This window comes from Hemitrygon akajei, chromosome 26, assembly GCF_048418815.1.
Source record: "Hemitrygon akajei chromosome 26, sHemAka1.3, whole genome shotgun sequence".
NCBI classification, from domain to species: domain Eukaryota; kingdom Metazoa; phylum Chordata; class Chondrichthyes; order Myliobatiformes; family Dasyatidae; genus Hemitrygon; species Hemitrygon akajei.
Window position 1 is genome coordinate 22,729,169 of NC_133149.1, and position 22,850 is coordinate 22,752,018.

Consider the following 22,850-nt stretch of genomic DNA (forward strand, 5'->3'; position numbering starts at 1 on the left):
AATGTGCAAGCTTCATATTGATAGCACCCAGGATAAAACCCAAGCTGCAGGAGGTATGAGGCAATGGCTCTACTTGTACCACTGTGCTGCCCCACCACTCCAGCTTTGTCCAAATGATCTCCAACCAAAAGGCATAAGACACTCATTCATCTATCCTTTTACCCTTTTGTTAACAATCATACATCCCAAATCATCCATCCAATTTGTCGTGCCTCTGTTTCCTCATAGAAAGGGATATACAGTTGGCTGCTCAAGAAACTGTAGATACTGGAATCGAGCAAATATCAAACTGCTAGAGAATCTCAGCTAGTCGAGCAACATCTATAGAGAAGGAGGACTGTTGATGCGGGATCTTGACCCGAAAGGTCGGCAATCCCTCGCCTCCCATAAATGCTGTTTGGCGCGCTGAGTTCTTCAAGCACTGTTTATTGACACAATTGGTCCTACTTCCCTGCTCTTTCCCTGTGGTCCTGGAAATGAACAAGATGGTACAAGTTATTTTTGCGATCGTTAGCTAATAATATGGGCCCATTAGATTAAGGTCAACAAACCGAAGAGAGTTTTGGTCAAATATGTGATTTGTTTTTTGCTTTGTATCACATGGCATGTTTTCTCACTGAACAGTTCCAATTTGTAGTACAATTATTTTGGATTAACATTTTTTGTTGATTTGATAAATTAAAATTGACTAATCCAATTCTTCTTTTTTCCTCCTCTATAATCCCACTTCCACCCAGGCATCCGCTCTTTCCACTCCTCGCTCTCCTGTTCGAGAAATGTGAACAGGCTACGCAGGGATCAGAGTGCATTACCTCAGCGAGCTTCGATGTTGACATTGAAAACTTTGTTCACCAGCAAGAGCAGGAGCACAAACCCTTCTTCAGCGATGATCCAGAAATAGACAGCCTGGTATGTTATTCTTTGATAAATATTGATAGATAAAAATAAAAATGTGTCACCCATGTAAATGAGAAGCTAAGTAAGAATGTAATGGGTACTATAATGTTCACTTATATTTCTTTTTATGTGGGTCACAGCTTCGCTAATACTTTTTTAATCACTAAAATTAATCACCAGCTAGATGTTCTATTTTAAATGGATTTAAGACCTTTGAATGGAAGCTTTCCTTTCACCTCCCACTACTGAAGGTTGAGGGGATGTCAGCCACTGACAGGGCATTGAATTCAGATTAAGAGTTCCTTCCATCCAACTGCTGTAATGTTATCCCTGTACACCAGCCTAGAAATTCCTTCTTTTTAAAAAAAAAAGGACTGTGCAGCTGAAAACTGATTTAACCTTGAACAATATTCCACAATTTTTTGGGTACTGCAGTGCAATAAAATTTCAGTTCTCGACTTTTGTTTGCTGAAGTACTTTCTCTTTGGCATAGAGGTCCCTCGAATGATGTCAACAACAGTGCAATGGCCAAAATTCATTGTCTCCTGTGTGACTTTCAAACTTACTGATCTTATTCACAACGTGTTCGTGGATCGCTTTGCTCATTAAAGCCAAGGCTATGATACCCTTAGCTTTCTAACCCCAGGAATTTTCCAGGCTTTTGTGTTCTGTTCTGCCTCCTCTCATAGCGTATGCATCAAAGTTCAAACCAAATTTATTATCAAAGTACATATATGTCACCATATGTAACCCTGAGATTCATTTTCCTGTGGGGATACTCAATAAATCCAACAACCATAATAGAATCATGAAAGTCCAAACCAACCAGTGTGCAAAAGACAACGAACTGTGCAAATACAAAATAAGGAAAAAAAGAAATAATAATAAATATAAAGCAATAAACATCAAGAACATGAAATGAGGAGTCCTTGAAATTGAGTCTGTAGTTTGGGGGAAACAGTTCAGTGATGGGGCAAGTGAAGTTGAGTGAAGTCATCCCCCAATGGTTGACAGGTAATAACTTTTCCTGAACCTTGTGGTGTGAGTTCTGAGGCTCCTGTACCTTCTTCCTGATGGCAGCAACGAGAAGACAGCATGACATGAGTGATGGGGGTCCCTGATGATGGATGCTGCTTTCCTGTGACCACGCTCCGTGTAGGTGTGATCGATGGTGGGGAGGACTTTACCCGTGATGGACTGGGCCATATACATTACTTTTTATAGGGTTTTCCATTCAAGGGCATTGGTGTTTCCATACTAGGCTGTGATGCAGCCAGTCAATATACTCTCCTCTACACATGTATAAAAGTTTGTCAGAGTTTTAGATGTCTTACCGAATCTTTGCAACCTTCTAAGAAAGTAGAGGTACTGCCGTGCTTTCTTTGTAATTGCTCTTGCGTGCTGGGCCTGGGACAGGTCCTATGACATAATAACACTGAGGAATTTAAATTTGCCGACCCTCTCCACCTCTGATCCTCCAATGAGAACTGGCTCATGGACCTCCTGTTTCCTCCTGCTGAAGTCAATAATCAACTCCTTGGTCTTGCTAACATTGCTTGAGTAAGAGGCTGTTATTGTGGAACCACTGAGCCAGATTTTCAATCTCCTTATATACTGATTTTTATATACCGATAGTGATTCAGCCAGAAACAGTGGTGTTGTCAGCAAACTTAAGTATGACATTGGATCTGCGCTTAGCCTCAGAGTCATAAGTGTAAAGCGAGTAGAGCAGGGATCATTGTGGGAACTTAGCCATACACCTGACTGGGGAGAGAAAACATTGGCAGTTTGCTTCATTCTAAAGGACCAGGTAGACTGAACATGGAGGCTGCAGGCTTTTCAAAGTGCAAGCATTGATGGACTGCACTCCTTTCACTAAACTCCTTGGCAACTTCCTGTACGGAGCACTTGGTTGTAGCTCTACAGTGTCTCTTTGTCCCCACACCTACTTATAACCAGACCATTCTATCCATGGGCAGATTTCCTTACGAGATCCAGCAGGAATGTTGGGAGTGCTCTCTCATCCCTCCTCATTATGAATATTTAAAAAATGGGTTTCATGATGGATTAGCATAAATGGATGGGCAGATGGTGTGAACTCAGAGGGCCGGAGAACCTATTTTCTATGTTGTATTTCTTTGTGAAGCCAAGCTCCTCCTCATCATTGACCCTTTTACTAAAGTATTCAGGATGAGGGGCCATGGGCTTAATATCTGCAAGACAAGTGCCCTCTATCAATCTACCATTCTGTTATGGTGCTCTCTGACAATAGAAGTCTAAGATGAGATTCACAAACCATCACCACTTCCCATTACCACAGAGGCCAACTCTCAACAGACAGATATTAGTGAAAGTCAACCTCACCCAAGCACACCAGCCTTTGGCTTTCTCATGGTCTACTTGGCAACACTGATCCTCTCCTTCTGCAAAGGTAACGGAGAAGCTTTCCCCATGTTGGCAGCCAGGCAGGAGAGACTGACTAAGTGTTGCCTGTTTTGATGTGGAGTCAGATCTATGTCCATTTATTTTTCTCCTGAAAATTAAGATGTCACCATGCTCAGTACTAAGCTGAACAGTAATCTCTTGCCCTTCCCTGACTGAACACCAGGTTTTTACTGAGTTACGTTTTCTATAATCGGACTCGTTTCAGAGGGAATAGAGATAGTGAATGATTGCAAGCTACTCATCCAAGGAAATAGTGCATGCATCAAAATGTTCTTACAACTGTATGTTTCTATATTGGTGCATTTTTTCCATAGAGATTGGTATTGCTGAATTAAACCCTGTGCAATTCCTTTATTAAACTTGGTTGGCAATGTACCACAATGGCCACGTTGCCGCAGGCAATGCAAATTCTAACGAAGTGATTTTAACAATGGAGTGTTTTTGGAAAAGCTACTGTGAGAGTTTATGGAGTGAAATTCAGTTCAGTCAATGCATCTAAACACCTTCAGGAAATTGGTACCAACTTACTCATTTACAAAGACATGGAGAAGTTGAACATAACCTGATCCTTGTACACAAAATATTTGCATATTGGTGGATGGAGATTTTGTTTATTTCTGTTGATGCGGTGTTTCAGCCACATTGTCCGTGAAACGGGGCAATTGAACATCATTAGCTCTCTTGAATGGTTGCTCAATGATGGGGAGACCTCCCCTTCCACGTTTTGAGTATTTTTTTCCCACAGCTCTGCAGCTGAGAGGAGTAAAAATCAAAGCTGATGAGCTCTGAGTACCGAGCACTCGGGCTCAAGGCTGGAACTTGTAGGTCATGGATTTCTGCACATTGACAGTGACACGAATGATTGTCCACTTCTGCTGGATTATTAGCTGTGATCCCAGAGTGTTAACTGTGGATTATTACACAAATGATAAGCCGAGAGTATGATTGGCAGCTTTTTTTATTGGAAAACGTTTTTTAGGTTGTGACCACAAGTGTACACTTTAAGCTGTCTTTAAATTGGAGATTTCCTAAATAGGTGTTTCTGCAGTCATTGGCTGACGCTGCTGCTTAGCACTAATACTGTTTGCTTGATGAATATTCATGAGACCCAAAGCATTGATGTAACATTTAATTATCTGTTAGCTGCTTTCCAAAAGAAAGCATGGCAATGTGCAAGAAATTTTGCTTCTGGCATTATCAGTCCTGTGTTGTGTGTGCATGTGTTTGAGGGAGAGGGAGAGGACAGCAGGGATGGGCGATGTCTGATTAGAGGTGGTGAGGGAGTTTGAATGGACAACAGAGTTCCCCATGTTGTGGCAAAAAAAAATTCAAATTGCTTTTCCGTGCAAGTCACCATGTCCCAAATTTATTCTTAAATGAGGGAATTGTTGTTTCCCTCTGAGGAGCACCTTTTCCATTCAGCTGAATTCGTCCCTTCGTCCCTTCGTTGCTGGAGCAGACCCCAACAGCTATCTCATCTGTGTTTACTGCGGGGACGCTGCTCCTTTTGGTTACAGCAGCCTCTGCAATCCGGGGCTGGAAAGGGTGACCGAACAGCGGGAATACTTCGAGGAAATGTTGGAAGTGCTGCTAAATGCAGCCTCCAATTTTCTTGACCGATTTGCTCACGGATGATGGGCGTTTTAATTACCCTCCTCGTTTCCCACAACGACCTGTCTGCCTCCAAAGCCAGGGCAAGCATAAAACAAACTAGAGGAAGAATACACCGTATTCCACTTCGTAGGTATTCTTCAAACTGAGGGCATGAATATTGAACTTGCTCCCCCCCATCCCTTTGCTTCTACCCAATTACGTAGTCAAGCAAACTTCCCCAGCTCCTTATCACCAAATTTCTTCCACGCATTCTATCTACCCTTCACTCACACCTTCCCCCACTGAGACCCCTCCTCCTACTGTTGCCATCTGCCTTCCCCACCTCACCTATTTGGTTCTATGCCAACATCTGCATCTCCTTTTTGCTTCCTCACAATCTTGCACTTCGTTGAATATCTGTACTGTGCTTTCTCTGTAGCCTTTACACTTGTTCTGCATCGTTTGTTAACCTTGTTCTACCCCAATGCACAGTGTAATGATTTGATCTGTACGAACGATATGCAAGGCATGCTTTCCACTGTATCTTGCTACCTTAAGCCAATAAACTGTCACCTCCCAGGTTATGCACTATTTCCACTCTCCTCTCCATCTGTCACTTCAGTCCTTCTCACCTGGATCACTTGTCTGTTCTTCCATCACCTCTTTATACTGGCCATCTTCTCCCATTTTTCAGTCAGGATGGTCAATCTCCATCCAAAACATCGACTGTCCACTTCCCTCTACAAAGGTTGCCTGAACCGTTGAGTTCCTCCTGCAGTTTGTTCTTTTTGCTTGTAGGTCCTATTTCATTTCCTGCCCTTCAGCCAATCAGATTGAGGATGTTGGGAGGTGTTGCTGGAAGGCCCATGACACGGGAGGGAGGGGGAATGGGAATGATTGCCAACATGGAAGGAAAGGAATTGAACAAGAGCAAGCGATCACTTGCAGAAAGTGGTATGTTCTAGTGTTGGGTTTGCAAGGTTGGGGTTAAGATCAGATTGCAGAGTATTAAGCAACTGCAGAGAGGGAGACAGAAGGCAAGTTTCAATGGACATGGGGAAGTAAATTTCTTCCATCTGTCCCTTGATTGAGAAGTCCTCATCTATTCATAAATGAAAAGACAGAATGCTAGAAGCAGTCAGCAAGATCAGGCAACATCTGTGGAACGAGATGTGACACTGCCATGAAACGTTACCTCTGTTTCACTTTCCACTTATACTGCCTGACATTCTGAGTGCTCCCAGCATTTTCTGTTTAAATTTCAGATTTCACGCGTCTGCTTTTTTTTTCTAATCCTCATCTCTTCATCCTGCCAGCAGTGTTTAATTTGTCATTGGATTCAACATCTATCTTGCATTTGCTTTTAGGATTAAACAGTTCCAAAATTAACGCTAAGTTCTGGAGAGGGAGAGAGTAAGTGCTTGGTATCATGCTGGAACGAAAGGGAAACGATAGCGGTAATATTTGTGGTAGTTGGGACTGGCTGTCATATTTCATAAGTGTTGAGCTTTCCATGGGGCTGTACGTTCACAGAGTAATTAGAAAAGGTCAGAATTCATCATTATCCGCCAAATCAGCCAAAGCGCTGTGAAGTCAATTAATTTTGCATCTGTATTTTTTATGATCCGTTCAATTTTTACATCTGACTGTAAGTCTTTATCAGGACAGATATACTGCAGCAGGGCAGTAAATGAGAATCTTTTGCACAAATGAGCTGCAGTAATTGGCATATTTATTAACTGCTTCCTCCCCACCCCCCCATGCCCTTGCACAATGACTTAAACAACAACCTCTTCTCTCAGGTTGTAGCCGTGGAGCTACGTTTAATCCCCAGTTTACCGGAGAAGGAATTTGATCCAAGGCTCCCTGCTCGGGCTCGCTTGCCCATTTGCCTATGGTGGAGATTGAATGTGAGGGTTTTATCCCAGGAATGCACAGATATCATATCTGGAGTCTGACTCAGGATTATCCCCAGACTGAGATTTTCTACATAATTATCATATTAAAATCCCATGATACAGCTGAACAGAAATGACTTACTCATGTCAGGAGCTTAATGTGATTTGTGGTTCAAATACAGTTGCATATGAACTCTGTATAAAGGTGTCGGAAAGGGCTCAATTGATAGCGAATTCAAATCTGGGGGTGATGAGCTCAGTTTTCACTTCAGAAACTGGAAGGCAGCATCCAGTCTGACGTTGCTCTGGAACGCTACACTGTTAGAGGTGTTCAACTTTTGGTGAGATATTAAGCTGATTAGTCTGCATAGATGAAAAGAATACGGTGCGATTTGGAGGTAGTGTAAGGATGTTCTCCCTGCTGCTTTGGCCAGTATTGATTCATCAGCAGACAACACTGAAATGGTCATTATCATATTGCTATTTGTAGAAGCTTGTTCTGTGTGAATTGAGTAGCTGTTTTTCTGTATTATAACAATGGCTACCATTTTATTATCACTTCAGATTTACCTCATTAGCTGTACAAATTTACTTCATTAGCTGTGAAATGCTTTGTGATACAGTATGTTCATGAATATGATTATATAAAGGTATAAAATCTCCCTGTGATTTTCTGAATGCCTCACTTGTTTTGAGTTCAGAAACTTGCATTTAGTTTCACATTCAGGATGGCGGCGTACAGTAATTCAGTGTTTTTGGCACTGGATCCTAGCTTGATTCCAGTCAAAAATCAAACGTTATCATTTATGGGTAAGGTATCAAGAATAAAGTGACCATGAAAGATTCCTGGCTTTTAAGGAGGATTCAGCAAGGGTATCAGCAAAAGAAGATTTTGAATGGGCTAATAATTGATTGGGAGGAGGAGAAAAAGGTTAAAAGTCTTAAAGTAGAAAAGTCACCTGAGCAAGGTGGGATGCATCCTGGGTTACTGAGGGACTTGAGGAAGGAAGATAGTTGCGGATAATCTTGCACACATTTGTAGATTCAGGAATATGGTACCTGACAACTAAATGATTGTATGTATTACAGCCTTGCTCATAAAAGGGGAAAAGGGATAACCCTGTAGCAACAAACTAGTCAGGTTAACCACGGTAGAGGGGAATGTTCTAAAAATACTAATCAAGGAAAGGTAATAATTAATAAATAGGATTGAATAGAGAAAGCTGGAATTGACTTGTTACGAAAAAATAGATATTATTTATTTAGTAGATATTTTAGACCATAAGACATATGAGCAGAATTAGGCCACTTGGCCCAACAAGTCTGCTCTGCCATTCATTGACAGATGACTTATTATCCCGCTCTATCCCAGTCTTCTGCCTTCTCCCTGTAAATATTGACGCCCTGACTAACCAAGAACCTATCAACCTCTGCTTTAAGTATACTCAATGACTTAGTCTCCATGTCTGTGGCAATAAATTCTACAGATTCACCAGTCTCTGGCTAAATTCTTTCTCATCTCTGTTTTAAATGGACATCCCTCTATTGTGAGGCTGTGCCCTCTGGACCTAGACTCACCCACTATAGGAAACAGCCTCTCCACATGCACCCTGTTGAGGTCTTGCAATACTCGATGAGTTTCAATGAGATCCCCCATCATTCTTCTAAACTCCAATGAGTACAGGCCTAGATCTATCTAACACACCTCATACATTAAGCCTTTCATTCCTGGATCTCGCTGGACCCTCTCCAATGCCTGCACATCCTTTCTTAGATAAGGGGCCCAAAATAGATCACAATACTCCAGATTTGTTCTGACCAAGGCCTTATAAAGCTTCAGCATCACATCCTTGCTCTTATATTCTAGACTTCTTGAAATGAATGCTAACATTTCATTTGCCTTCTTTACCACTGACTCAACCTGCAAATTAATCTTTAGGGAATCCTGCATGAGGACTCCCTACCAAGTTCTTTTGCACTTCTGATTTTTGAATTTTCTCCCCATTTAAAAAATAGTTTACGCCTTTATTCCTTCTGCCAAAGTGCACAGCCATATACTTCCCTCCACAATATTCCATCTGCCACTTCTTTTCCCACTCTTCCAATCTATCCAAGTCCTTCTTCAGACTCCTTGCTTCCTCAACACTACCACCCCCTCCACCTATCTTTGTATCGTCTACAAACTTGGCCACAAAGCCATCAATTCCGTCATTCAAGTCATTGACATAAAACGTGAATAGCAGGGACCCTAACACTGACCTTACGGAACTCCACTTGCCAACGGCAGCCAACCAGAATAGGTCCCCTTTTTTCCGCTCTTTGCCAATCAGCCAATCTTTTATCCATGCTACTATCTTTCCTGTAATACAATGGGCTCTTATCTTGTTAAGCAGCCTCATGTGTGGCACCTTGTCAACATCTAAGTAAACAACATCCACTGACTCTCCTTTGTCTATCCTGCCTGTTATTTCCTCAAAGAATTCCAACTGATTTGTCAAGCAAGGTTTTCCCTTAAGGAATCCATGCTGTCTTTGGGCTCTATTATGCACCTCTAAGTACCCTAAAACTTCATCCTTAATAATGGACTCCAGCATCGCCCCTACTACTGAAGTCAGGCTAACTGGCCTGTAATTTCATTTCTTCTGCCTCCCTCCTTTCTTAAAGGATGGAATGACATTGCAATTTTCCAGTCTTCTGGAACCATTCCAGAATAGCAATTCTTGAAAGATCGCAATCTCTTCAGCTACCTTTTTCAGAATCCTGGGACATAGTCCATCTGGTCCAGGTGATTTATCTACCTTCAGACCTTTAAGCTTCCCAAGCACCTTCTCCTTAGTAATAGCAACCAGACTCATTTCTGCCCCCTGACACTCTCGCATTTCCGGCATACTACTAGTGTCTTCTGCAGTGAAGACTGACACAAAAGTTCATCCGTCATTTCTTTGTCCCCCATTACTACCTCTCTAGCATAATTTTCAGTCCAATATTCACTCTCTTCTCTCTTTTACACTTTATATGTCTGAAAAAACCTTTGGTATCCTTTTTGATATTTTTGGCTAGCTTACCTTCACATTTCATCTTTTCTCTCCTTATGTTGCCTCCTGTTGGTTTTTAAAAGCTTCCCAATCCTCTAACTTCCCACTAATTTTGTTCTATTATATGCCCTCTTGCTTTTATGGTGTCTTTGACTTCCCTTCTCACCCTGTTTCCTCATTCTCCCTTTAGAATATTTCTTCTTTGGGATGTATCTATCATGCAGCTTCCAAATTCCCCCTGGAAACTCCAGCCATTACCATTCTGCTGTCATCCCTGCTAATGTCTCCTTTGGCCAGCTCCTCTCTCATGCCTCTGTTATTCTCTGTACTCCACTGTAATACTGATACATCTGAGACTTTATCTTCTGTCCCTCATACTGCAGGATGCATTCTATAGTATCATGATCACTGTCTCCCAAGGGTTCCTTTACCTTAAACTCCCTAATCTAATCTGGTTCATTACACAACAACCAATCAAGAATTGCCTTTCCCCTGGTGGGCTCAACCAAGCTGCTCTAAAAAACCATCTCAAAGGCATCTCAAATTCCCTCTCTTGAGATCCAGCATAAACTCGATTTTCCCAATCAACCTGCACATTGAAATCCCCCATGACTATCATAACACTGCCCTTATTACATGCCTTTTCTATTTCCCATTGAAATTTGTATTCCATACTCTTCAGAGGCCTGTCTATAACTTCCATTAGGGTGTTTTTACCCTTGCATTTTCTGAACTCTACCCACAAGGATTCTACATCTTTCAATCCTATGTCACCTCTTTCTCAGGAATTTATTTCGCTTTTTACCAACAGAGCCACCCCACCCCCTCTACCTGTCCTTTTGATAACAATATTTTTGATGAAGTAAGAGAGGATGGAAAAAGGAAATGCAGTTATTGTGTATATGAAATTCCAAAAGGCATTTGAACATTTATAACATCATAAGCTTGTTATCATGGTTGAAGGCGTGGAATAAATGTAGCTAACTAACAGAAAGTAGTGTGAAGGTTGTTTTTCAGAATGGAGGAAAACGTAGTCCAGGAGACACAACCAGGATACCTCTATCCGATGAATTTCAAATAATAGTCGGGGGCTTCAACCAGGCTTGTTTGAAGAAAACCCTGTCCGATTACCATCAGCATATTACCTGCAGCACAAGAGGTCCCAACACACCAGACCGCTGCTATACTAATATAAGGAATGTCTGCCATTCCATACGTAGACTGCATTTCAGTAAATCCGATCACTTGGCTGTCCTTCTCCTACCTGCATACAAGCAGAGCCTAAAAAGTAAAGCTCCAGAGATTAGGGCAATAAAGAGGTGGTTGTGGGAGGCAGAAGAGCAACATGAGATTGCTTCAAGTCAGTGGACTGGGCGTGTTCAAGGATTTCATTAAAACAGTTGCAGATGAAATGATTCAGAGTCCTCCCCAACCAGAAGTCCTGGATGAACCATGAGGTCTGCAATCTGCTGAGAGCCAGATCAGAGGTGTTCAAGTCCAGAAAACAAGCAAGTTACAAGGGGTCCAGGTACGATCTTCAGAAAGCCATCTTATGGGCGAAGTGGCAATTCCGGTTTAAACTTGAATTTAAGAAGGATGTTGTGGCGGGGCTGGAATGCTATTAACTCTTATAAAGTAAAATCAAGTGACATAAGCAACACCAGGGCTTCGCTTTCAGATGAGTTCAATGCCTTCTCTACTCGCTTTGACCATCAAAACATGGAGGAACCATCACAAACTCCCACAGCACCTGATGATCCTGTGATCTCAGTCTCTGAGGGAGATGTGCAAGTAGCCTTCAAGAGGGTGAATCCATGGAAAGCATCCAGACCAAATGTGGTACCTGGCCAAGGACTAGAGACCTGTGCTGATCAATTGGCTGGAGTGTTCACTGAGATCTTTAAACTCCTGCTCTGGCAGACCGAGGTACCCGGCTTCACTTATACCGGTGCCTTTGAAGAACATGGTAACCTGCCTCAATGACTATTATCCAGTAGCACTTACAGCCACTGTGATGAAGTGTTTTGAGAGGCTGTTGATGAAACATATCAGCTCTCGCCTGAGAAGCAACGTGGATCTGCACCAATTTGCCTACCGGCACAACAGGTCCACAGCAGATGCCATTCAATTGGCTCTTCTCTCAACCCTGGAACATCTGGACAGCAAAGGTGCATACATCAGGATGCTCTTCATCAACTGCTGCTCGGCTTTCAATGCCATCATCCCCTCAAGGCTAATCAAATTTCAAGACCTAGGCCATAATACCTCCTTGTGCAATTGTATCCTCTATTTCCTCACTTGCAGATTCCAGTCAGTTCAGATTGGCAACGTCTCCTCCGCACTCACTATCAGCACAGGTGCACCATAAGGCTGTGTGCTTAGCCCCCTAATCTACTTGCTTTACACATATGGCTGTGAGGCTAAGCACAGCTACAATGGCATATTCAAGTTTGCTGATGACACCACTGCCATAGGCCGAATCAAAGGTGGTGACAATTCAGAATATAGGAGGGAGATTGAAAATCTAGCTGAGTGGTGCCACAGCAACAACCTCTTACTCACTATCAACAAGACCAAGGAGTTGATTATTGACTTATGAGGAAAGCAGAGGTCCATGAGCCAGTCCCCATCAGAGGATCATAGCTTCAGAGGGTCAGCAACTTTAAATTCCCTGGTGTTAGCATTTCGGAGGACCTGTCCTGGGTCCAGCACGTGTGCAATTGTGAAGAGAAATCAGCACCTCTACTTCCTTAGGAGTTTGCAAAGATTCAGTGTGACATCTAAAACTTAGACAAACTTCTGTAGATGCGTGGTTGAGAGTATATTGATTGGCTGCAACTAGCCTGGTATGGAAACACCAATGCCCTGAATGGGAAAATCCTACAAAAAGCAGCGGATATGGCCTAGTCCATCATGGAGCCTGATGAGCACATTTACACAAAGTGCTGTCAGAGGAAAGTTACATCCATCATCAGAGTCTGCCACCTCCCAGGTCATGCTCTCTTCTTGAAGCTGGCATCAGGAAGAAGGTACAGGAGTCTCAGTACTCACTCCACCAGGATCAGGAGTAGTTATTACCCCACAACCATCAGGCTCTTGAACCAAAGAAGATAACTTCACTCAATTTCACTTGCCACATCATTGAAATGTTCCCACAACCTATGGATTTACTTTCAAGGACTCTTCATCTCATGTTCTCGATATTTATTGGTTATTTATTACTACTATTTCTTTCTTTATGTATTTGCACATTTTGTTGTGTTTTGCACACTGGTTGAATGCCCAAATTGGTGCAGTCTTTCATTGGTTCTATTATGGTTATTGGATTTATTGAGTATGCCCACAAGAAAATGAATCTCAGAGGTATATGGTGACATATATGTACTTTGATAATAAATTAACTTTGAACTCTTTTGCTTTATATTAATGACTTGCACCTGAATGTATGGAATACTGTATGCAGTAATTTCCAAGTCTGCAGATACAAAACTTGGTGACATTATAAAGTGAGAGGAAGATCGTCAGAGACTAGTGAAGATATGAACATATTGGTAAATGAACAGACAGGTGGCACATGAAATGTAATCGTCAGAACTATGACATGTTACATTTTGGCAAGAGGAATGAGAACTGGAAATCTGAAATGGAAGGTACAATTCTAAAAGGGAATACAAAAACAGAGAAATCTTGGAGTGCTTATGAACATACTCGAGGTGGTATTAAGCTGAGAAAGTGGGATAAAGACATAGAGATGGGAGGTTTTACAGTACAAGAGCAAGAGATTGATGGAGTATTGTGTTCAGGTCTACAAGCTACACCTGCAGAAAATGTGAAGGCTTTAGAAAGGGTGCATGGACGGGAGAAAGTAGAGTTGACCTCCTTGAATGAAGAAATATTCAAGGGATCTGATAGAACTTAGGCAGAAGGAAGAGCATGACGGTAATCTGACAAATTAAAGTGATTAACCAATATCATAACATTCTCATAATACATTATATACATAATGTGAATTGCAGTTCCTTTGTAGAGATCTGTTTTCACTTTGACACAGAAGATTCTTCTTCTGTTGATCAGTGTCCAAAAAAGCCAAATTAAATCCACTGTAATTCAATGTTGTAAAACAATAAAACATGAAAACTTCTAAAGGGAGTGAATACTTTTTACAGGCACTGCAAAATGCATTGGATACAGTGTGAGCATACTTTTTGTAAGAAGCTGGTCAGTTCCTGGCATTGATTTAGTTCTCAGTTGAAGAATGGGGTGGGGATTAATTTTATTCCCTTTCTTCACCTGATTGCTGAAACTCTTCAGTAACTCACCTGAGATTAACCATTGGTTGTGTAGGTGCACAGAGGTACATATACTGTACAAGTATATACAAGTATCTGTATATATTTGTGTGTGCATCTTCACACTGTCTTCCTGTGGTTGATGTTGGATAACACCCAAGGACAGAAAAGGCAGATTGTTGAATCTAATGTTAAAGCCCTATCCAGGACACAGTATGTGCAATTTTAACCCTGATCTGTGTGAATAAAGCCAAATATTATGGCTACTCAAAATAAAAATCAGAACAAAAAACTGATGAAAATATTCAGTAAATCAGGTCTGTGTGAAGAGAGAAATGGTCGGTATATTAGGTCAGTGACATTTCATTGGAGCTGATTGTTAAATTTGTGGAGGACGACCTGGTCCCTCAATGTTTGTCTGAACAATGGACTGGGAAATGTTGAGAAATAAATAGAACAATGAATGGGATTTTCTCTTGAGGCAGGAACTGTCAGTAGTCATGCAGCAAATTTTGTGGGAAGCAGCAAATCACAATAACGCCATCATGTTGCAAATGTGTTACAGGCAGGTGTTGTGGAAAAAAATGAGTGACTCCTTATCTGAAGAAGGTCCTTACTTAGTGAGTTGGCTTTTAAATGATCTATGTGAAATGGATGGTTTCTCAATTAGAAGGATTGAGTGTATTAGATTTGTTGGGTTTGATAGCCTTTCTATTTTGTTTCAGATGGTTAAAGCCATTCAGGTTCTGCGAATCCATCTGCTCGAGCTGGAGAAAGTCAATGAACTTTGCAAAGACTTCTGCAACCGCTACATAACTTGTCTTAAGACGAAGATGCACAGTGACAACCTACTTCGCAATGACCTAGGAGGCCCATACTCCCCAACAGCTGTGACACACACTCTCCCAGCACAGGTAGGATCACAGAACAAGTTCTGGGGTTGCTTTATTTAAGGAGGGCTTTCGGAGAAGGTGGATCAGGTTAGCCCAGCCTTGTGGCGTTCTCAAGTGTAAAATATTTTTGTCTTTATGTAATTATTTTTTCCATTTATTAACTGTAATGACCACCATGTCTGAATTATTTTACTTCACCCTTGCAGTGCTGACATGACATTTACCAATGCATAGGATGATGTCATTCACCATGCAACTCTCCTCTTGGAGATCAGAACTTGGACCACCTTTTACTAGACACTCCTTGAAGAACTTAATCCCATATGCACAGAGCAGATTGGAGTAACTACAAGTAAAGTCCTGACCTGGACCCTGCCCACTCATTAAATGCGACAGCACAGTGTCAAAGCTAATAAACATTTGGCTTGACAGCGCCAATGATACAGTTGCAATTCTGACCTCCAACACTGTCCATGTGGAGTTTGCATGTTCTCACTTTAACTTTGTGGGATCCAGTTTGCTTCCACATCCCAGATTGATAGGTTAGCTCACTTTTGTAAATTCCTCTTGGTGTGTAGGTGAGCTTAGATGGGAGTGTAATGAGAATAGATTGAAGGGAAAAATAGTCATGGAAAAGCTCTGTTTTCTGAGCTGGCTTTGATGCAATAAGTCAAGATGGCCCCCTTATCTCCTCATTATATCTTACTTTCCCCACCTCATGCAAACAAACACCTATCCCACTCTTTCCTTCACCCCTTGATCTCCCACCCCAACATCCCAAACAAGAGATGTTTTTAAAAAGCATCTAGTGCTTTCTTGGCATATAGGATGAATAAACTCTTCTCAGGTTTCCAGCCGGGTACAGGTATCGATCTTATCCGACATTTCGATGACAAACTCTGCCATCTTCATCAGGGATGATTCCTAGGCATGTCTAGTCCAGTGATATTTATACCCCCCTTGTCCATTCCTCCTGATTCGTTAGTCCAAAATCAGCCCAGATTAAAGAACACACCCACTTCCAGCCAGAGGTTCAATTCTAGCCTTCAGAGTGAAGAACTGGGCAATGCATTTTCAAATGCAAAAATATCCATTACCCTGTGTCTTTAGATCACAATCACACAGTCACAACCAACTTTTGATGCAGAAGGATAATGACAGAATGTCCACATCATTCTAGCATTCTTGGGGTGTGTTATCATTACTTGCGATTTCCCATATACAGTGGATTCTGGTTAATTGGGCCTTTGGTTTATTGAGGCAACTGCCTATTTGGGACATCTCTTAAAGAACAAAAATGAGTCGAGAAAATAGCCAGGATTCCTTTCATTTATTTGGGACACTATGCTGCTTAATTGAGACAGGTTGCCAAGGTTTCTAGCAGGCATCAGTCACATATATTTGTGTGGCCGTTACACACTTCACCGTGCTTAGAGCGAACAGTTTTTAAATAGCGTCAATTGTGTATGCTTGTGTTAAAAAAAACAGTGATTTTTGTCACTGATAATTAGTGAGAAATAAACGGTAAGACAAGTTGGAACTGTTTTGCTCACTGCAGTTTAAAGCATTCAGGTTTGGAGATGCCGGAAGCAGCCGGGATTAAAAATGAAACAATTTCACTACTTCAGCAAGTTAGGAACTATGAAGAATTTGAAGGTATTGACAATTGTCTTGAATGTTACAATGGAAATGAGGATTTGGAGGATGCATTCATCAAAAGTATTTTATGATGGCAGCCCATTATCTGCACTCACTGCTTGCGCTGATTTTGATCTTGTCAATCACAAGAACACAGCAGCGTTCATTTATATGCATAATTTGTGATTCAGTTAAGTGATAGTTTTCTTTTTTTGTATACTTTTTCTCTATCTCCATGAATCTTCAACTAATTGGGGCAGCCGCTCAATTGGGCCAAAATTTACTGGTCGTGACGTGTTCTAATTAACTGGAATCCACTATATATTGACTGAAACCTTCCCAGTTCCAACTCAATGTTCATTAAATACAATAGAGGTACTGTTGTACTGTGGAGGGCGTATTCTGTAGCTTGATTTAACACCAACTTCTTCCTCTCCACCATCACATTTCTGGTGGGTCCACGAATCCCTGAACACTACCTCATTATTCCTCTTTTGCACTATTTATTTATTTTGTAATTTATAGTACTTTGTTTTATCTCTTGCACTGTACTGCTGCAAAACAACAACTTTCACAATGTCCGTCAGTGATAACAAACCAAATTCTGATTTTAGTGGCGACTTAATCATTGGATACAAGCCATGACGAAATCCTGACTACAAAGGTTCATATTAAGTATTCCGGCTTGGATCTCTGTCCAAGCCTACAGGTATGACTTCCTGGATGTTATCCAGCAAAGGCAATTTCAGCAGCAGAAGGTGACTGCCAGAGAATTGCACGAAGGGTCTCCAGTAGTCAGCGAGAGGCTACAGGCATTGGTCCAGAGATGAATGCATTAGGATAGGAGGAGGCTTCCCATTGTACATGAGGCCCAAGATTCACCAGTGATGCCAGAGGAATATTCTCCTGTCAATAAAAAAAATATTGTCTAAGAAAGATTTTATCTCTCTGCACCTCAATCCAGCTCCTAGAAATGTTGGCTTGGTGGAGAGCTCTATCACTCAGTCTTAGCATATTGGATTCCAATAACCTCATCATAGTTGCCTCATTTGTTAAAGCCCCCACTGACTAGAGGCAAGTGTCCTTGATGCTATTTAAAGCTGAAATCAGTCATATCATATCACAGTTGCAAAGGGTTTGTTGTCCAGCATTCTGTCATGGGGACCTTTGGGCATTTTTTTTAAATCAAGAGTGAGGAGTGAGTGGATTAAGATCAAGGCCTGCCTGCAAGGAAGCCAGCTGCATTATGTGTATTGGCAGAATATTACAAATCATAGATTGATAAAGTACTATGCTGGATTCAGAATCCAAGGCCTAAGATTAGCCAACAGATAGAAGGTCAAGAGAAAATATGGATCTCACAGGCTAGCAAGTTTATACCTGACAATAGCACTTCTCATGTCAAACCACTCTTAGAGTTGAAAGGCCAGTTACATTGAGGAAGTAATATTAGGGTCATTTTAAGATGAAGCTTGATGGATTTTTAATCAATGCAGCCAACAAAGTAGGCACTCATTTCACTGGCTGGCTGCACAGCCTTGCCCTGTGCTAGCCTGTTGCTGCTTGTTCCTAAGAAACAGCAGTTACTCTATTTTAAATAAAATCATGTTAGGGGAATGCTTTGGAAAAAATTTAGAGCACTGGTAATGTGTTATGAAAAGGCTGATAAATCTTCCTTTCTTCCTTCCTGCACTGTAACAACAGGAACTGATTATTGAGGTTTAAGTAAATATTGTTGTGTGAGTATGAATATTAACTTGCGCTTTGCAATATTGAGTAGAATCTGACTGTTTGCATTATAAATGTTTGTGCATCATTAATAAGTTATGTGCAGGTTTCGTGTCTCTTCTCCCTACCTATCTTCTTCCCTGGTGCCGTCTTATGGCACTGTGCCCACATGCACTCAGTATCCCAAAGAACTGGCTAAAAGTAGTGAGGAATATTAAAAATGTTAGTACCAAGGGATAATTTCTCACAGATGCAGTGAAATAAGTCTTGCCAGCAATAATTTGATGAACATTTTAATTAAAGGCCCTCCACTCAGCATCATTCCTGGATTGTTATAGATGCTGGTGGTTAAACACAGCAATCTACACTGAGTGGCCACTCTATTAGGTACCTCCTATACCCAATAAAGTGGCAACTGGGTGTATGTTTGTGGTATTCTGCTGCTGTAGTCCATCCACTTCAAAGTTTGAAGTGGTGTGCATTCAGAGATGCTCTTCTGCACCTCACAGTTGCAACACATAGTTATTTGGGTTACTCCGCCTTTCTGTCAGCTTGAACTAGTTTGGCCATTCTCCGCTGACCACTCTCATTAGCTTGTATAGAATGCCACTCTTACCCCTTGTTCACTGTTGAAAATCACCGGAGATCAGCAGTTTCTGAGATACTCAAGCCGCCCCATCTGGCACCAACAATCATTCCAAAGTCAAAGTCACTTAGATCACATTTCTTCCCCATTCTGGTGTTTGGTCTGAACAACAACTGAACCTCTTGACCATGTCTGCATGCTTTTATGCATTGACTTGCTGCCACATGATTGGATGATTAGATATTTGCATTGATGAGCAGGTGTACCTATACTATGTGTACTGTGGGGTTTGGGGTGAACTGATATGAATTCCAACTGTTAAAGGATTATTAATGCAGTGGAAAATTGTCCAGCCTGTGAAAACAGACCAAAGCCAATCTTGCCAAGCGTCATTCATTAGTACTCTCTCTGTCATCTTCTGTCTGATTGAAGTGATTGCTAGTAGTGCTATCAAGTGCCTCATACTCACTGATATTTATTTTCGGTTTTGCTTTGGCTATGTGGTATTATTATAGCTTTAGTCCAAAACCATTTAAAAGATCTGAGTTCCAGTGGCAAGGTGAGAGTGATGTCTATATATTAAGCTAACATTTGATCCAATGTGGCATCACGCAGCCCCAAGTGAAGATGAATGAGCTGAATGCAAAGGAAATCAAAGGAAACAACTCGGACTGTCACCAAAGAATGATGGCTGTGGTTCTTGAAGGCCAGTCACACCATTCCTAGGGAATAGTTGCAACAGGGTCGTTCTCAGGATAATGTCCTAGGTCTGGCTGTCATCACTTACCTCCTCATTAATCTTCCCCCAACATATGTCCAGAACTGAGGTTGTCCATGCAGATTATGATACTCTGGTTCGTATTCTGATAATGATGCAGTTCTTCCCACGTGCGACAAGACCTGGACAACTTTTGTGCAACTTTAAACAAACGGCAAGTAACAATCATGCAACAACTTGTATGATAAAGTGGGATCTTGACCTCACTATTTATCTTGCACCTCATTGCCTGCCTGCACTGCACTTTCTCTGTACCTGTGCCACTTTATTCTGCACTCTGTTACTGCCTTTCTCTAGTATGACCTCATTGTACTGATGTGATGAAATGATCTGTATAAATGGCAGGCAGCAAAGCAGTTTTATGCTGAACCTCAGTAAACCAATTTACAAGTGCTTTGCGATGACCATTTCCAATTATCTAATCCCCAAGTACCCCGAACCCCAACTTTCAATGTCCTGGTAACTTCTGTCCTGCACTTGTAGCCACACAAATATAGGTGCAGGTCAGAACTAGGCATTCTACAGAGAGTGACTCACCTCTTGACTCCCCAAAGCGAGGCACATCAGTGTGATTTCCAATCTCCTCTAGCTTGAGTGAATATGGTTCCAACTTCATACTTCAGTGCTTTGCACCAAGTTGGATTAGTGCCCAATTTGCCCATCTTAAATATTTATTCTACCATCGTGTGCATAGTGAAAAAAATCATATTGCATGAAAGAAGAAAGTGAATAGAGGTTCTGCCCCTAAGGCTTCCTTATCAGCAACACTGGAAAGCCTTGATCTCCTTTAGTCTGAAGAACAGTGACACCAAATACTGAGAAATGCCTCCACAAGATTTTACCTTATCTTGGCGATGAGTCATCTCTAGGCCTAAAAGCCTGGAATTCTTGACCTAACAGTAATTTACAAGTAATTACCTTGCAAGGAATGTACAGTTCAAGATAGACTTGCCACTATCTTAAAAATAGCTAATAATGAATGGTAGCCTTGTCTTGGTATTTATATTTTCAAGTAATCAAGTCCTGTGTTCTCTTCCACGGGATAAGCATTGAATGAGCCAGTTGGTCATAACAATTGCAGAGGATCAGTTGGGTTTCTGAGAGGTAGTATAATTGACTCTGTACTTCAAGTGCTGAATCAGCCAGGGTTTCTGATCCTGCTTGCTATTCAAGTAGTGTTGGTAAAACGCGTGCAGGGAAGGGTGTCATGAATGTAATGAAACTCTGCTGTGGTTGCTAAAATAATTTGAAAATTATTTTTAGATAATCTATGTTCCAGGACTCCAGATTATAATCCACTTTCTCAGGCACTAATTGTTATGTTCTGAGCTCAAAATTTTTGGTGAGTTTTCAAGTTTGTGAGCGTTTAATGCTCAGTGATTTTATTTTTAAGGTATTGTGTATGCAGGCTAGTTTAAACTAATGATAGTGCTAAGCTGTAATGGAGCTGTCTCCACTGACTGTCAGTCACGTTTGGGCTGAGCTTAATTTAACGCTAGGTGTTGGATAATTGATCAAATTTCCTTTTGCCAGTGTAAGCCGTGTATTTTGATATTTACTTATGAAATATTTCCTATGTGCTGCCTTTTTTGTATGTTGCATGGAAGAATTTAATATAAAACCTTATTGCTAAGCATGCAAATTTGCAAAATTTATCCCCAGTCCTTTGTGTGTCTAGGCACCCAGGCACGTGTAATGATGTCACATGGCATAGGTTTTGTCATCACTGATACAAAATTCAAGATCTACCAGTGGTAAAGGCCACTCAATCTCAATAAATCCTGTCAAGGCAATTGAGGTCTGCTTCTGCGTTACTTAAAGGTGACCAGCATCCCCTTGTCCATTGAGATGGAAGAGACATCGACCTTCTCTTGGACAGATCCTTCTCCAAAAATACTCAGATCAGATAAAGAGTCTTAACATGACATGTCTATCATCCATTTCCCTCCATAGATATTGCCTGACCCACTGAGTTCCTCCAACAGTTTGTGTTTAATTTTGCTCCAGATTCCAGCATCTGCAATCTCTGATGTCTCCTGTTATTCTATTAGCTCTCCCGATCTTCACTGCTGATGTAGTTTGGTTGCCTAATGGGACCTGAGGTCACTGTTTTAATCATGCCTCCAACATTTGCTCACAACCCAATTCTGCCTTCAACCTCCAATTCCTCAAAACCGGTTGCTCGAACAAATGTCTCTTCCCTGCCAGCATGCAATTTGCACCAGGGGTTCCCAAAGAACCTTATGCTGCGGAGCCCTGCCATTAACTGAGGGGTCCGTGGACCCCAGGTTGGGAACCCTTGCAATACGCACATATCTCTCAAGTGTTGCCTCAACCTTTGTGCTTTCTCAACCCTTCTGCCCCATGACCTCTTGGTTTTGGGAATGATGGGATAAACTGGGCACAAAACTAGCTAATCCTTGGAGGGCTGATTGACCCTCTCTTTCTTTGCATCTGGGAATTTCTCACCTTCCCCTTTCCTTATCCTTCCCCTGCTCCATCCATATATGCCTCGGTTGCTAATTCCTAGGCAACAACAAAAGCTTGGCCATTGAGCATAGTTCAGATTGATGCTGCCTGATGTATCCATCCCTCTCTTGGCCTTTACATTGTTTTTTTTCCCTTCAATAGCAGGTGAATGTCTGTGAGCGTGAAAGGGGTTGTGGTCCATACAACCCTATTTACTTGATTTTTATTACCGTGGGACCACGGTAGTGCAGCAGTTAGTGTGACGCTGTGACAGCTCGGGGTGCTGGAGTTCGGAGTTCAATTCTGGTGCCATCTATAAGGAGTTTGTATGTTCTCCCCATGACCACGTGGGTTTCCTCCAGGAGCTCTAGTTTCCTCCCACAGTCCAAAGATGTACCAATTAGTAAGTTAATTGGTTGTAGTAAATTGCCTTGTGATTCTGCTGGGGTTAAATCTGGGGTTACTGGGTAGTGTGGCTCATTGGGCTGGAGGGTCCTGTCCCATGCTAAATACATTCACATATATAGTGCCTTGTAAAAATATTCAGCCCCCAACCCTTAGTTCACATAAATGAGTATTACAACTAGGGATTTTGATCAAT

At 41.6% G+C, this 22,850-nt stretch overlaps 1 protein-coding gene across 4 annotated transcripts in view; it reads left to right on the forward strand.

Annotated features, from left to right (window-relative positions):
• The window catches only part of pknox2 (pbx/knotted 1 homeobox 2), a 474,673-nt gene that overhangs the window by 343,734 nt on the left and 108,089 nt on the right, over positions 1–22,850 (forward strand). For all 4 annotated transcript variants that reach the window (XM_073029725.1, XM_073029722.1, XM_073029723.1 and 1 more), the window contains 2 exons: positions 738–909; positions 14,883–15,071. In XM_073029725.1, coding sequence (XP_072885826.1) covers positions 738–909; positions 14,883–15,071 — 361 coding nt within the window. The remainder of the gene's footprint in view (positions 1–737; positions 910–14,882; positions 15,072–22,850) is intronic.